This window comes from Talpa occidentalis, unplaced genomic scaffold, assembly GCF_014898055.3.
Source record: "Talpa occidentalis isolate TD23 unplaced genomic scaffold, MPIMG_talOcc4v2.1 talOcc4.13, whole genome shotgun sequence".
Taxonomy (NCBI): Eukaryota; Metazoa; Chordata; class Mammalia; order Eulipotyphla; family Talpidae; genus Talpa; species Talpa occidentalis.
Genome location: NW_023601322.1, coordinates 100242942 through 100258324, shown reverse-complemented (window position 1 = coordinate 100258324; position 15383 = coordinate 100242942). Strand labels below are relative to the sequence as shown.

At 50.8% G+C, this 15383-nt stretch overlaps 1 protein-coding gene across 6 annotated transcripts in view; it reads right to left on the bottom strand.

Annotated features, from left to right (window-relative positions):
* Positions 1-8823, bottom strand: part of MANBA (mannosidase beta) — an 81546-nt gene extending 72723 nt beyond the window's left edge. For 4 of the 6 annotated variants that reach the window (XR_008551576.1, XR_008551575.1, XM_037509631.2 and 1 more), the window contains exon 1: positions 4347-4523. Coding sequence is in view for 3 of the 6 variants with exons in the window: in XM_037509631.2 (XP_037365528.2) it covers positions 4347-4523 (177 nt within the window). In the remaining 3 variants the exon portion in view is untranslated. Of the gene's footprint in view, positions 1-4346; positions 4524-7703; positions 8365-8766 lie in introns of those variants that run through there. The other 2 variants (XM_054694613.1, XR_008551577.1) reach the window with 2 other exon arrangements.
* Positions 8824-15383: the final 6560 nt, after the last annotated feature.

Sequence of the window (15383 nt, the reverse complement as noted above, 5' to 3'; positions counted from 1 at the left end):
ACACCGAGAGACACCGTTAAAGGCAACAAGAACACATGCTAAGGAGTGGAATCCCACCACTAGCACCCATCACACACAAAACCAGCCAGCCCCAAACGGGCCAAAGATATGGGCGTGAGACCTGAAACCATAAAACACATGGACGAGAACAGGGGCAAAACACTCCAAGACATAAACCTCAGAGACTTCTGGACAAATTTCTTCCTGGCAGCAAAGAAGACAAAAGAATACAAACACCTGGGACGACATCAAACTTTTGCACAGTGAGAAAGAGACTGTAACTAAAATGGACACTCTACTGAGTGGGAGAAAATACTTGGACACCATACTTCTGACAAGGGGCTGCTATCAAAGATCTATAAAGAACTCATACAACCCAATAAACAAAAGGGCAGGAGAGCTAAATAAGCACTTCTCCAAGAAGAACACACCGATGGCCACAGGCACATGAAAGAAGGTTTCTCACTCACTGTCAGGGAAACACAAATCAAAACCACAATGAGCTATCACCTTGCACCTGTGGGGATGGCCCACATCAGAAAGCCCAGAAACAAGTGTTGGTGAAAGTGTGGAGAAAAAGGAGCCCCCTACACTGTGGGTAGGAAAGTAAACTGTCCAGTCCCTATGGAAAATAATATAGAGGTCTCTCAAAAGACTAAAAATGAATCTATCATATGACCCAGCGACTCCACTCCTAGTAACTACCCCAAAACAGGAGCCTCCCTGGTGGCATAGGGGATATGTCTCAACACTGTCACCTCTCTGGCCTGAGTGTGATCCCCGGCCAGAGAGCTGACCCACAGGGTGCAGTAGACTTCTCCTTTCTTGCCCTGTGCTCCCCTCAGCAGTGGATTTTAGCAGATCTGCCTATTCTGCTCCCCACTCTGTCTCTGATGAATCCTCTCACCCCGCATCCTTCTGGCCTACACCCCAGCTCTTGTATGCACAAATAAATCTTCTTAAACCCCCCGCCAAAAATCTAAAAGGAAACCTGCTAGATGTTTATAGCAGCACTATTTGCAATACCAAAGATATGGAAACAACCTAAATACCCCCAAAAGATGACTGACTCAAGAAGACATGCTCCATATACACAATGGAATAGTACTCAATGACCAAAAAAGACAAACTCATGCCATGTGCAGCAATCTGGATGGAACTGGAAGGGATACTAACTGAAATAAGCAAAAAGGAAAAAGATAAACAGTCAACGGTGTCACTTACATGTGGCATATAGAGAAACCAAAGGGTGAGACAAAAAAACTTTAAAAGCAACCCTTGAAAACTGGTCATAGAACTGGGGCTTTCAGAGTGGGAGGGATGGTGGGGTGTGGAGAGAAGAGAACACAGTGGACTGTCACCTCCAAAAGTACAGGACTCTGGGTGCTGAAGTGACTGTGGGGAGGGGAGGCAGAATCTTATATAGTCAAAACACTAGCAAGGGGCCTCCCCGGTGGCACAGTGGGTTGAGTGCAGCGCTGTGAGGCTGTCCGCAGCCTCTGCAGCGCAGGTTCAATTCCCAGCTGGCCAGGGAGCAACCCACATGGCGAGCAGACCTCTCCTGTCACGCCCACTGCTCCCCTCAGCAGGGTATTTCGGTCCGTCTGCCAGTTCTGCTCCCCGATCTCTCTGGTGAATCCTCTCACCCTCCCACGCCTCTGGCCTGTACCCCGGTTCTTGTATGCATAAAATCCTTTAAAAAAAAAAATTAACAAGGATGTAAAATAATGCTACTTCAGCAAGTTCCCAAAGAAAAACGTGATGGATGCAGGATGCAAATCCAAACGTAAAGTAAAATGTGTCCTCATAGCATTTTCAGCATTTCCCTGCTAGAGGTCTGGCCCCCCCTCACCAACACACCTGCACTCACCCAGCCTCGTATCCAGCACAGCCCGCATACGAGAGCCAGAAGGACCTCTCTCTTTTTTCTTTTTTGAAAGAAAGATTTTTTTTTTTTTGGTGGTAACACAAGTCACCGACATCACAGAAGCATCACAACCACATTTCTCATCATGCCCACCACTGATTGTTCCACCACCATCTACCACCAACCAGCCTCCCCTCTCGCCATTCCCTCTCCCCCCTCCATCCCCTACCACCACCCTGTTGCGAAACAAAACTTCTGAAAGACAAGTGGAATCAAGCAAGTCCAAGCTCAACGGCCCCCAGAACTTCTTGTCCTATGTAAAGGAAAATCCCAACCCTTCCAAGTCCTGCAGAGGCCACCCACCCACCCACCCAGCTCACTCCTGCTCTGGAGCTGTTCTGGAACAGAACGAGGGAACTTGTCAAGCTCGTTCCCACCCCAGCCTCCTGGAGCCTCCCCACTCTGGTCTGGTTTTCCTCTCTGCTGAGAATATACTTGCTCCTTGAAGGTGACCTGATCAAGATCTCCGCTTAAAAGGCAGTTATCAAAATGGCTCTTTCGCCATGTAAAATACAGCAATGCTTCCCAACCGCCCCTCCCTTGCCGTAGCCTGCTGTCTTTCCCACGTTAATCACAGCATGAGCCTCGCCTCTCTGGCCTGCCTCCAGCACCAGGTCCACGGGACAGGGCTGGGCTCTGTGCTCCTGGACTCCAAGCCCCGACTCCCTGCCCAGCACAACTCCCTGCCCAGCACGGGCCCTACAGGCAGGTGAGAACACTAATTAGGCGAAGGAATAAACTATGAGTGACTCTGGCAAGCCACGAACTGAATTTGGGCCAGTGCCTACAGGCCCTCATGCCCTGAGGTCACCTCCAAAAGTTGTAACAGAACGATGGGACAACACCTGGCCACTCAACTGGGGTGCTGATGACTGGTGTCGACAGACCCGGAGGCTGTCAGGCTCCCTGTCCCCTCACCTCAAGGACCCCCTCTACCATTCAGGACAAAGTTGTCCCAAGTGGGGCATTTAACAGTCACTGCAACTCCTCACACGAGGAAGTGATTTCATCCCAGGAGCAAGCTGGCCCCACACAAAGCCGTTTCTTCACACACGCCCTGCAAGGCCGCCTGACCATGGCTGCTGATGCTCTCCACTGCCCAGGGCTGAACATCAGAGGCAGCAAGGACAGGCCCACAGCGCGGGTACCGCTGTGTCCAGGCCGAGCGTAAGTGACTGTAGGGTAAGTAAATGATATCAGGCTTTTCTGCCCTCCCGCTATTAGGATGGATGATGGATCCCTGCAGTCCCGAATGCAGGCCTGATGGCGGCCCCTGGAGTAGGGTGTGGGCATCAGTAGATGGGATTCACCTGGGCTGAGACTGGGCCTATAAGGGCCGCGGCCTGGGGACGCCAGAAGAACCTCGAGAAGAGCAGAGAAGCAAAGAGAATGCGAGAGAAGGCCGGAGAGCCCAGACAGAGTGAAGACTTGCTGGGGGCTGGCAGCATTTCCACCCCCCCCACCCCCCCCACCCCCCGCCCCCGGGCCGTGTGCCTGGTAAACCCCAATAAAAGCCTGAGAAGCCACCGGAGGCTCCAGGACTCCTCCTTCACCCGTCTGCTCGGGTCACAGAGACCCTGCTGTCCTTCCTGCCACCACAGAGCCCAACTGTAAGCAGGGGACAGCAGTGCCAGGTCAGCCGTGAGGTCACCAAGTGGTGTGCTAGTTAAACACAAAGTGCTTGCGGAAGAGAATGATTTACTCAAAAACAAAACACCTACACAGCGGCCAGGGGCACGGCCTTCACTTTCTTTTTGACAGTCTCGAAAAGAACCGAGCGCCAGGGCCTGTGGAAATCTGCATCATGCAACCTTTCGCTTACGGACGCGAACCGCAGACCCAAGGTTTCTGCCCACGCCAGGGCGAACGCGAGCCGGAGCCCCTGCGACGCCGGCAGTCAGAACCCCTTTGGCGTCGCTCGGCTGCTGTGCGGCCGTGGGCAGCCAACTTCTCGAACTTCTCCAGAGCACCGCACCCTCCCTGCGACGCGGGGGCGACGCCCTGCCCGGCGTCCCGAGGAGGGGGAGTCCGCGGCCCTGGGTGGCCAGCGCGCGCCGAGAGGCCGCCGCGCCTTCCCCGCCCTCGCCGGCCCGGGGCGCGCTCCAGTCCCGGAGCCCGCGCCTCGGGCCCCGCCGCCGAAAAGCAGAGCCGAGACTCGGGCGAGGCGGCTACCGCGGCCGCGGCGCGGCAGCAGAACCCACCCCCTCGGCCCCGGGCCGGCCCGGAGACTGGCGAGCGGCGGCCCGGGGTCACACGCCCCGCGGGGGAGTCGGGCCTCTGTCGCCGAGACCCCCGGGCGCACCCACGGCGGACGCGCCACTCCCCCACGGCCGCAGGGGCGAAGGGCAGGCCGACGCCCAAACACCCCGCCCGGCGCGGGGGCGCACGCGAGAGCGCGGCGGCGGGCCGGCGCCCGTACCTGGATGAGGCCCCGCCGGAGCAGGGCGGTGTGCACGCAGCCGGGGACCTCCCCGGGCAGCTCCAGCGAGCCGTTCCCGCCGCGGACCGTCCAGCTTCCCCGCAGGCTGCAGCTGCGCGCCGCGGCCGCGGGGCGCGCCCCGCACAGCGCGAGCAGCAGGAGCAGGCGGAGGCCCATGCCTGCCGCCCCGCCCCGCCCCGCGCCGCCGACCCCGCAGCCCCGGCGCGGGCCGACCCGCGCGCACATAGGCAGCCGCGCCTGGGGCCCCCGGGCCCGCCCCCGGGTCAGCTGAGCGCGCGCCGCCGCTCCCGGCCGGGGCGGGGCGGGGCGGGGCGGGGCTCGCCGAGCGCCCGGGAGAGGCCGGGGCCGGCGCGTCCAGGCGGTCAGCGCCCCCGTCCGCGCGGGGCGAGGTCCGCTCTCTGCGCGCCGCGGGGACCCGCGCGCCGTCGCCTGGAGCAGGTCCGCGGCGCAAAGCCCGGAGGGGCCCCGGGCGGAAGGTTGACCGTGGACGCCTCGACCACAGAGGCTCCGGTTTCCGGGAACCGAAACGCCACGACACGCCATCGCCGTTCCTCGGTCTGCAGCCCCTCGTCCGCGCGGCGGGGGTCGGCCGGCGGGTGGGCCTCGGCGGAAACAAGCCCCAGGCCCCGCCGCCGCGGCGCGGCTCGGGCGGGCAGGTTCCCAGCGCGTGCGGCCCGGGCGGAGAAGGAAGCCGCGCGCGGGCTGCGCTTGGGGGCCCAGGACCTCGGGTTTGGCGGCGCGCCGGAGAGGAGGGCGCTGGGGAGGCGGGAAGCTGCGCCAGGAGGCAGGTGTACCACAAACCCTAGAATAAGTAGAGTCGCGCCCGTCTCGGGCTGTGAGAAGCATAAAATGGGGAATCTGGTTTCTTCCCTCGCCATGGCGGGCACTCCGCAACACCTCCCGTTGGGCCCCGCGCTGTCCACGTGGGAGTGCCCCCAGGGAGCTGCAAGGGAATTTCACGCGTCGTCAGACACACCAGCCTGTTCCCGTGTGGGCGTGATTATCTGCCTCGCTTCCCCATTCAAGAGGAAGTCTGAAGAAAAGTGAGTCCCAGCTTTCTGCCTTGCCGCCTCTGGACCCTACAATGGCCTGAATCTGTGGATACTGGACAAGTTTACTTTTTCAGAGTCAGTATTTTTCATAAGGCTAGCATTTGGGGGGCATTGTGGATTATCCACTCCAAGCCTCAGGCATTACAGCCCAGGGAACAGGGTCCCTAGAGGTCGAGTGACTTGCCTGGCCCACAGTGGCAGACAGGGCCGACACTCTCCTCCCCTCCAGCAGAGCCCGCTGATATGCCAGGGGAGGCTCCAGCTGCTTCAAAACCTTCCTCACTCCAAAAGCATTTTTAGCTTTAATAAAAACAAAGCTTCAAATAACACATCATAACCTTGGAGCTAAGCAGCCAGCCCTGGTCCTCTCAACGCTGGGCACAAGACTCACCCGCACCTGGAGTCACAAAGGAATACAATATATCCCACCCAATGTCTGGGCATATTCTGTTGTCCTGTTAAGGAATACGTTTTTTTGTTTAAAAAAAATTTTAACAAGAATAGAGACATAATGCTTCTTTCATTCCAAGACACACACAATGATACTGTCTAGACTACTTCATTTTGAGAACAGAGAGTTCCAAGAAAACATGAAGCCCTAATGCTCTGCCTCAAATTGATATTGGCACAGGACATTACAAGGTTTTCATTTTGTTATAATCTTTTGTCCATGACTTCCTGCAGAATAAGTCTTATTTTCAGATAGTAAAAACAAAAAAGCTCCATTTATGTAATTTAAGGAAACAATATCAAATCCAAGTTTAAAAAATAGTTACATGTATCTGTATGAACACATTCCATTTTCTTGTTTTTTTTTTTAAAGATTTATTTATGCATACAAGAGCTGGGGTACAGGCCAGAGGCGTGGGAGGGTGAGAGGACTCACCAGAGACAGAGTGGGGAGCAGAACAGGCAGATTGAGTGAAATACACTGCTGAGGGGAGCAGTGGGTGAGTGAGGAGAGGTCTGCTAAACCACGTGGGTTGCTCCCTAGCTGGCCAGGAATCGAACTCATGCTGCAGTGGCTGCGGATAGCTTCCTAGGTTGCCCCTTTTGGGGAGGCACCACATTCTATTTTGATCATCACATTTGATGCTTCCCAAAATTTGATTTACATCAAGTGAAAGAAACAAAGTGTTTGAAGAGACAAAGTGACAGGCTAGGGAAAGAGAGAAGATTGGGTAAGACACTAGGCATGGTATAGAAGGAAATGTGGAGATTCTGTTTATGGCCTGTCTGCTCTGAGTGAATTTTCCAGGCCCAGGACACGACCGGAGGAGTGTGGGGAGCACTGCTGTATGAAGCCCAGCCTCAGCACAGTGGGAAAGCGAGAGGCCAGGGGTCCAGGATGGGGATAGGGTCTCCAGGGCTGGACATCACCAGCTCCTGACAGCAGGGAGGGCCTGCTTACTGCTGAACTGTCTTTGTGCAAATCACTATAAAAGGCCAGCTGGAAATAAAACGGGAAGGCATTTCTTTAGGTTATTAACCCCCATCTTGCAGATTGCTGTCTGTCTGATTAAAGCCCACCTTAAAGATTCAAATCCTGGGCCTCCCCGGTGGCGCAGCGGTTGAGTGCTGGGTCGAGAAGCTGTCCGCAGCCTTTGCAGTGCCGGTTCAATCCCCGGCTGCTCCCTGGCCATCGGAGGAGGGTCCCGCATGGCGCGCAGACCTCTCCTGCCGCCCGCTGCTCCCCTCAGCAGTGTACTTTGGTCCTTCTGCCTGCTCTGCTCCCCGCTCTGGCTCTGGTGAATTCTCTCACCCTCCCGTGCTTCTGACTGTACCCAGTACTTGTATAAATAAAAATAAATCTTAAAAAAAAAAACTTCTATTTAAAAATAAAAAAAAAATAAAAATTCAATTCCTGTCTGTACTTTACTAGCATTCGGTGGAGACAAGTAGCCCGGGTTCTGGACTTTGGGTTACAAAAGCTTCTAGATGTTAAAAGACAGGCAGGTCGGAATCCCACTGCAACAGGAGGAGGAGGGCATCTAGCCTGAGTGACAGTGCTTCCCTCACCTCTCAACACTGGAAGTTGCTAAGCTCATTAGAATGCTATAGTACACCAAGGCCAATGGGTGTTCCCCAAACAGGGCATTCCAATCCCGTGAGATGATTACTTAAATTATTTTATAAAGAAGGGGAAAAAATTACTCAGCATCTCTGTTCAATCACCAAAACTATTACTATCCTCCTCAAATATCACACAACTCTTAAAATTCAACAATATGGAAACCAACAACCCAACTAAAAAATGGCATAAAGACTTCAGCTGACAGCTTACCAAAGAAGACACACAGATGAAAGAGAATCTTCTAAAGAGATGTGCCTCATCCTGAGCCATCGAGGAGTTGCAGACTGAAACAGTAGTGAGACATCACGCACTTGTGAGAATGGCCACAACCAGAACAGCCACAACAACAAATGCTGGCGAGGATGCAAACATCACGCTCTGCTGCCACCGGAAACACAACATGGCAAACCACTTTGAAAGACATGCGGTTTGTTACACACTCTTACCATGTAATCCAAGGATCCCACTGCTTGGGAAGAGCTGAAAAGTTATGTTGCATACAAAGGACCAACAGGCACATGAAAAAGGGCTCATCACTTACCAGGGAAATGCAAATCAAAAACTACAATGAAGTATCACCTCACACCTCTGAAAATGACCCACATTAAAATAAGTGCTGGGGCCTCCCTGTGGCACAAGGGATTAAGAAACGAGGACCGTTTCCGAGGCTCGATAACAGGCCGGACGGCGCGGCCGCTCCAGCTTGAGGAGACGCCGCTCTGCTTCTGCAACTGGAAGGGAGGGGAGAGACTAGAGAAAATGGAACAGAAAATCCAAGGCCGGGGGCTACAAAAGCGTGGCCCGAGGGTGCTGAGGGGGAGGAGATGAGCTCCCTGCGACCACACGGCCCCCAAAATGAGTGTCGCAGGCCGCAGCGGCAGCTCGGCGCAGACCACCGGGAGCGGCCAAGCCAGCGCGCAGACTCCGGCCGCGAGGACGGGGCGCCCCTCGGCACCGCGAAGAGCGGCCCCGGGGCGCCCTGGCGAGGCGCGGGGGCGCAGGCGGGAAGCTCGCGGCGGCGTCGCAGACCCGACCCCGACTCCTGGGCCGACCCGTGAGCCCCGCGGCCCGAGGCCTCGTCCCTCCCCGCGGGGTCCCGCTCAGCCCCCCGCACTGCGGGGCGAGGGGCCCCTGGCGTCCGGGCCCGGCCCGCGGGCCGCTCCCCCGGAGGCGCGCCGGGCGCCCGAGGAGGCCCCGTGAGGGCGGCCGGGGGCGCGGCGACGCCACGGCCCAGCCCGCGGGTCGGACCGGACGGGGCGCCCTCGAGCCTCACCGCTCTGTGAGGGCCGTCGCGAGGAAGGTCACGTCCGGCGGGCGCGGTCCAGGCGCTGCGCGGGGACCCCGGGCTGGGGCACCCCGTTCCTCACAGCCGCCGCGCGGGCGCCGCGAGGCCGCCGGGCGAGGCCCTCAGCCGCGGGCCCTTCTGCGCATGCCCGGCCGCCGCGCCGCGGCCCCTCCCCCCGCGCCTCGTGCGCGGCGCGACGCCGGCGGCCCGGCCTTCCCGCGGGCCCGGCGCGCCCCCGGCCCGCGAGGCGGCGCCTGAGCGCGAGGGACGAGGCCCGGGCCGACCGCGCGGGCCACCGCGCCCCGGGAACGCCCCCGCGACGACGCGCCAGCCCCGGGGACCGGCCGCGGCCCAGGTGAGGCGCCCCCCCCCCCGCAGCCGCCCGGGCTGCCCCGCCGGCCCCCCTGCCCGGCTCCCTGCCCGCCCGCCGCTCAGGAGACGGCGCCCCCAAACACGGACGCTGGAGCCTTGCTCAGTCTGTTTGGTAGGAGTGCAGGCAAAGGCACCCCCCTTCTGTCACTAGCTTTCTAGATCTTTCCGGGGCGGTGAAAATCAGACGGCCAGAGCAGCTCGCTGGAAATGCAAAGTAAGACTCGCGTGGAATTTGGAAAGAGCTGGCAGTGCATTTTCTGAAAAAGTAAACAAACTGGTGACATTAATTTCTGTAATACACTGTGTTTAAACCAATGTTTTCAAATTATTTCAACGTGTATTCATTTGTGCAAATGTTTTTCTCACTCAGTAGGTTATTTCACCTTGATAATGTTCTTTGACACACAGAAGTTTGTGATTTTGATGACGTCTCATTTACCTTTTTTGCTTTCATTGCTTGTGCTTTGACATCACATCTAAGAATTTAGTGGGAAATCTGAAGTTACGAAAAATTTACTCCTGTTTTCTTCTAAGGGTTTTATTATTTTAGAGCTCACATTTAGGACTTTGGTCAATTTGAGTTAATTTTTGTATGTGATATGAAGAGCCCAAATTCATTCTTTTGCATGTGAATGAATATACCAATTGTTTCTGCTCAATTTCTTGAAGAGACTAGCCTTTTCCCATAAATCGAATGGTCTTAGCATCCTTGTTGAAAATCCATTGATCTCAGGGGCCTCCCTGGTAGCGCAAGGGGTTAAGATGCAACCTATGAAGCTCACCGCAGCCACTACAGCACAGGTTCGATCCCCAGCCAGGGAGGTGACCCACATGGCGCAGCAGACCTCTCCTGACTCGCCAGCTGCTCCCCTGAGCAGTGTATTTCAGTTGATATGCCTGTTCTATTCCCCACTCTGTCTCTGGTGAATCTTCTCACTCCCCCCAAAAAACTGGCCTGTACCCCAGTTCTTGTATGTATAAAAAAATCTTTAAAAAAAAAAAGAAAAGAAAATCCATTGATCTCAGATGTATATTGGTGTGTTTCCGGACCGTCAATTCTATCCCATTGGTCTGCAACATAACTCTGTTATTACTACACTGTTTTCATTACTGTAGCTTTGTAGTAAATCTTGATATCAGGAAGTGTGAGTCCTCAACTTCTTTTTCAAGATTAACTTTTTGCACACCTTTGCCAGTCTATGTGAAATTTAGGTCCTGCATTTTTCCAAAAGCAGTCAATGAGACTTTGACTGGGACTCCATAAAATCTGTACAAATCCATAAAATTCCATAAAATCTCTAAATCCTTGCCATCTTAAATCTTCTGACCCATGAGCAAAGGGTGTCTTTGCTGTTACCTATGACAGCTTTAATTTCAGAAATATTTTGTAGTGTTAAGTGTGCAACTTTTGTATTTCCTTATATAATTTCTTCCTAAGCATTTTAATGCAATTGTAAATGGCATTTTTTTTCAGATTACTCATTGCTAGCTATAGATTTTTTGTGATTTTGTATCCTGAGATTTTGCTGAATTCCATTATTAGCTCTTATACTTTTTTGATTATTCCCTAGGATTTTCCATATCCCGCCATCTGTGAATATAGTTCTTCCTCCCCAATTTGAATGACCTGTTACTTTTTTTTTTTTAAAGATTTATTTATTTATTTTTACAAACACTGGGTACAGTCAGAAGCACGGGAGGGTGAGAGAATTCACCAGAGCCAGAGCAGACAGAAGGACCGAAGTACACTGCTGAGGGGAGCAGCGGGCGGCAGGAGAGGTCTGCGCGCCATGTGGGACCCTCCTCCGGAGGCCGGGGAGCAGCCGGGGATCGAACTGGCGCTGCAGAGGCTGCGGGCAGCTTCGCAACCCAGCGCTCAACCACTGCGCCACCAGGGAGGCCCTTGAATGACCTGTTACTTTTTTATGTATGAATCGTTTGCTAGTCTGCTGGCTCCCACTCAAGGTGCTGTGTTCCTTGAACTTTATTTCCTTCTGATTTTTAACTGTGAGCTCTTATAAGAGTTCCTGCTGAATTTTGCTTCTTCTAGTACCTGTTTGGGTTTCTTGGTACTATCTATGTAACATGCTTTTGGGCTGGACATCTTTACAAAGGGCAAACGAATATGACAAGTTCTGAGAGAATATTCTCCAGCCACAGAGCACTGGAACTCCATCACACAGGCTCCCCATTGCAACAGTCGGGCTGGGTTTCACCTGACATCACTCTGTGTGCATCCTGGGCATTGTCAGGGTCATGAAAATGACTTCATTAGGTCAAGTATTTTCAAGAAAGTTTGACTTTGACTATATCCTTTGTGGAATTCTAGTTTCAATTTGTTCTTGTTTTGAGAGTATGCCTTTTTCTGGGCACATTTAAAAAAAAAAAAAATTGTTTCACCCAGGCATGTTTAGCTGTTTTTCCACAAGGAATTGGTCGGGGTAATTATCCGCACTGAGAAAAACTGAAATTATCCTCATTGTGGTGCTGTTTTACCTGTGGTGGTCAGAGAATAAATTTGTTTTTATATAGTATATTGCACTCGCTTTTGTTGACTTTTTTTTTTTTTTTGAGTTAAAAATAACACAAGGATTATTTTAGCATGGCCATCTATAAAGTACTATGAAATATCCCTAACAATGTGCCAGGCCGTGTGGTCAGTGAGTATAGCAGAACAAAGCAGACAAGACCCCAGTTTTCAACTCGTTGAAGACAGGATCTCATTAGAAACATGGGTCCTCCAGAAGCCAGTGGCTGGAATGAGGCCCTTCTTCCATGGATCTATGTTACTCTGACTGAGAAAGTCTGCTAAGCTGCTGAAAATAACCTCCAAAGCATGAAGGGCCTACCCTCCGGGGTGGGCTGAGGAGGGAGCATGTAATGTAGATGCTACTGGACTGCCACAGTGCACTGGCAGTGGCAGTGCTGTTGGTAGTTTATATTGAATAGTTGAGAAAACCACTATTGTAAGTTGGCATTTGGAGAGGCCTAACAATTAGGGGGAAGGGAGTCACATTGCATCCAGGTTAAGACTATTTTAGTCAAAGGGAAGAACAAGGGCAACCTCCTAATGTGAAAGCACACTGTGTGCATCACAGTGGAGGCCTGAGGGCCCGACCTGAAAGACTGGGGAGGTGGTAGGGCAAACAAGAGTGCTTAGCGCTGAAGCAGAGGCAGTGGGTGTGCTCTGCTTCCAGTATTTTGGCTGCTACTCTGAACAAGGTGGGAAACCTGTATGTTTGCTGCCAAGTGAACAGCAGGGACACCACTCTGGAGACTGCTAGTCATCCTGGGAAGAGATGAAGCAGTTAGACCCTGGTGGTAGCGGTAGGAGTAGGTAGATGCTGAATAAAACTTCAGAGGACCGATAGTCACTGCTTAATATTAAGTGAACCGTGAGAATGCAAGGCTGATGTCTGGATTTGAGCTAGCGTAACTGAAAGTTTGCTTTTACTGAAGAGGGGTGTCGTGTGGGCCTGTGAGCCTGTGTGGTCATCATCTGTTTTACATCTTTAAAGATATCCTGTAGGTATCAGGTGCATAATAAATAGGTAGCCATATGGATCAGGAGATGGGGCTGGGAGGTTAGCAAGTGATAAAGACTAGCTGTGTTCTTAGGCAGCAAGGGCTTGGGAAGCATCCCACTGTTTGGCCCAACACTTCAAAACCTGCTATGGTTAAGAATGGAGGTTATGTAGAATTCAGACAATAGTATGTAAAAATGATAGTTACTTCATAAAAACAAAATTTTCTACAAGAAAAATTAAGTGGGCTCTTAAAAAAAAAAAAAGTCATCCAGAAAGACAACTTGGAGAGAATTGGTAACTGGCTCTAAAACAAGATTGCAGGTAAAAGCAATGACCAGAAACACCGTTTATCAGAGCTAATCATAAACACTTCAAGAGCAGCGAGCAGCCACAGGACAACAGGGAATGCAGTCACGGGAACTATGGGCGACTCAATAGAAGCGTTCTGCTACCTCCAGGCCTAGCCTTTCTAGGCTATAGAGTCATCTTTTAACATAGCTGCTCTGTAACACTCTAGGGAGGAGCCTGAGGGAAGAGTTGTCGTGTTTTTAAGAAGTTTACAAATACCTTTAAAACCACTTATCTTTAAAAATGTTTGAGTAACTATTGCAGTGACTGTCATCTGCCTGTTTAAATGATTAGCGCTAACCTGACATGATGTTCTCTCTTTACCCTTTCACTTAAAAGTTACTTAGTATAAGACCACTGAACAAGACAAGGTTCAAATTCTTGCTCAGTTTTATACCTGGCTACTGTCTGAATTATTGGCCTTGGCTGAATTACATACGCCCACATGGAAGGTCGATCTTAGTTACGTTTACCACTAGATTAGACCTACTCAAATTGTAGATTGTTAAGGCATCTTAAGTAAATGTGTACATCGACTTACTGTTTAACTCAAGCCACTACAAACATGTCAGATACTAGAAATGCTAATGCTTGAGCATACGTGATTTATGGACATCAAATTTGAGTAGAGAGAGGACAATATGGATTATTGCTGTGGTTTGTTACCAGAGCTGAAGTTCCCTGGAATCGCCTGCCTGGCCTTGTGCAAACAGGTCACGGGGCACCTGAATCAGTAGGCCTGATGTGGGGTCTATTTTTCATATTACAGAATTTTCCAAATGATATAGATATTGGTCTCAGGACCACACTTTTGAGCCCATCACCCTGAGTTCTTTCTTATAGACCATAGTTTGCTCTAAGACATTGAACTTACACAGAATTAGGTTAAAGTGTGGACTTCATGTTGGCTGAATTACCGAGAAGACCGAAGCGTCTTTGAACACAGACTTTAATGGTAACAATTCCTTTAACTCGATGAACCTTAGCTATTACAAGTCTTTATGCACATGTCACTATTAGACAATATTGAGTGACTTGCACTGGGTTCCTCATAGAATGACAATTCACTTAAGTGTCAACAATCATTTAACAGTTATGCCAACACAAAACACAACTAATTTGACTTGATCCCAATCACTAACACAGCATGGTATCTGAAGCATATTTCAACTAAGTCATTAAAATAAAAAGTGAGTGTTTCACTACCCCTGAGACCACTAGTTAACAGTGGTTCATACTTTAAAAAATTGTGAGTACACCCACTTAAGAAAACAAATACTTTAAAAAAAATGAAGTCTGATTATCACATTGCAAACTTGCCCAGGAACAAAATTCACTTGAAATATTTAGTATTGATTTACCATTAACAGGTCAACTGGACTATAATTCTCATAGGTTAAGCAAAACTAAGAACTTAAAAATTTGAGCATATGCATTTAAGGACATAGGAAATATATAGAAGAGCCAAATTTTAACCTGTGAATACATCAGTCCTACACATGGCACTAGTAATGACAAATGGGGGAAAAGGGAAAATTCTTGGGTTCCTTTGACCGTTTTATTGGAGACTATCTTAAAGTCGTGTCCATACATTCAAAAATGTTGGTTTTCCAGGTACTTTACTGTTCTCTTAAACCTGGAGAAGCCTTTATGGCTTGATCCCTTTGAAATGACATAGAAATGTAGAAAGCATCAAGTCAAAGATACACAATTGGACACTCTTATGACCAGCAGTGTTTCTTTAAGGAAGTCATCTCAATAAATACGTAAAGGTTGTCTATGGCTAAAAAGGTCCTTTTGAAAGCCAATGTAGGAATCCAGAAGCTCTGGCATTTTATTGTTGGCTTTCAAGAAAATGATGTACCCACTAAAGCTGTTATTTTGAGATCATACTGTACAGGAGTATCAAGTAATTATTTTGAAAACAGGCAAAAATTATTTCTTACCTTGTGAAGAAGTTACTAATCTCTTTTGTAATGAGTCCAAAATAGTATTAACAGTAACAGTACATTTACCTTGGAGTCATTTAAAGCAAAAGTGGACTCACTGGAAAACTGTATAGCTGGGCTGGTACTTCTCAATGAAATGCTTGTTACAGAATTAAAGTCAGAACATCTTCGGAAGGCATGCATCTCACTTCCAGTTTAAAGAACCTTAAGTCAATAAATCATGTCCAAACTACATATTAAAACGTTTATAAAAAAATCAAGCTTTAACTTTTATTTTATATCTAGCTTTCCACATCTGTGTGCAGACACGGAGTAGATTGCACGTTAAGTGTAAGCAGTGCAAAAATGTGGAAGTGGTGAAGAGTCACAGATGTACCAGAAATGGAGAATACAGGATTGTAAGAAAGCA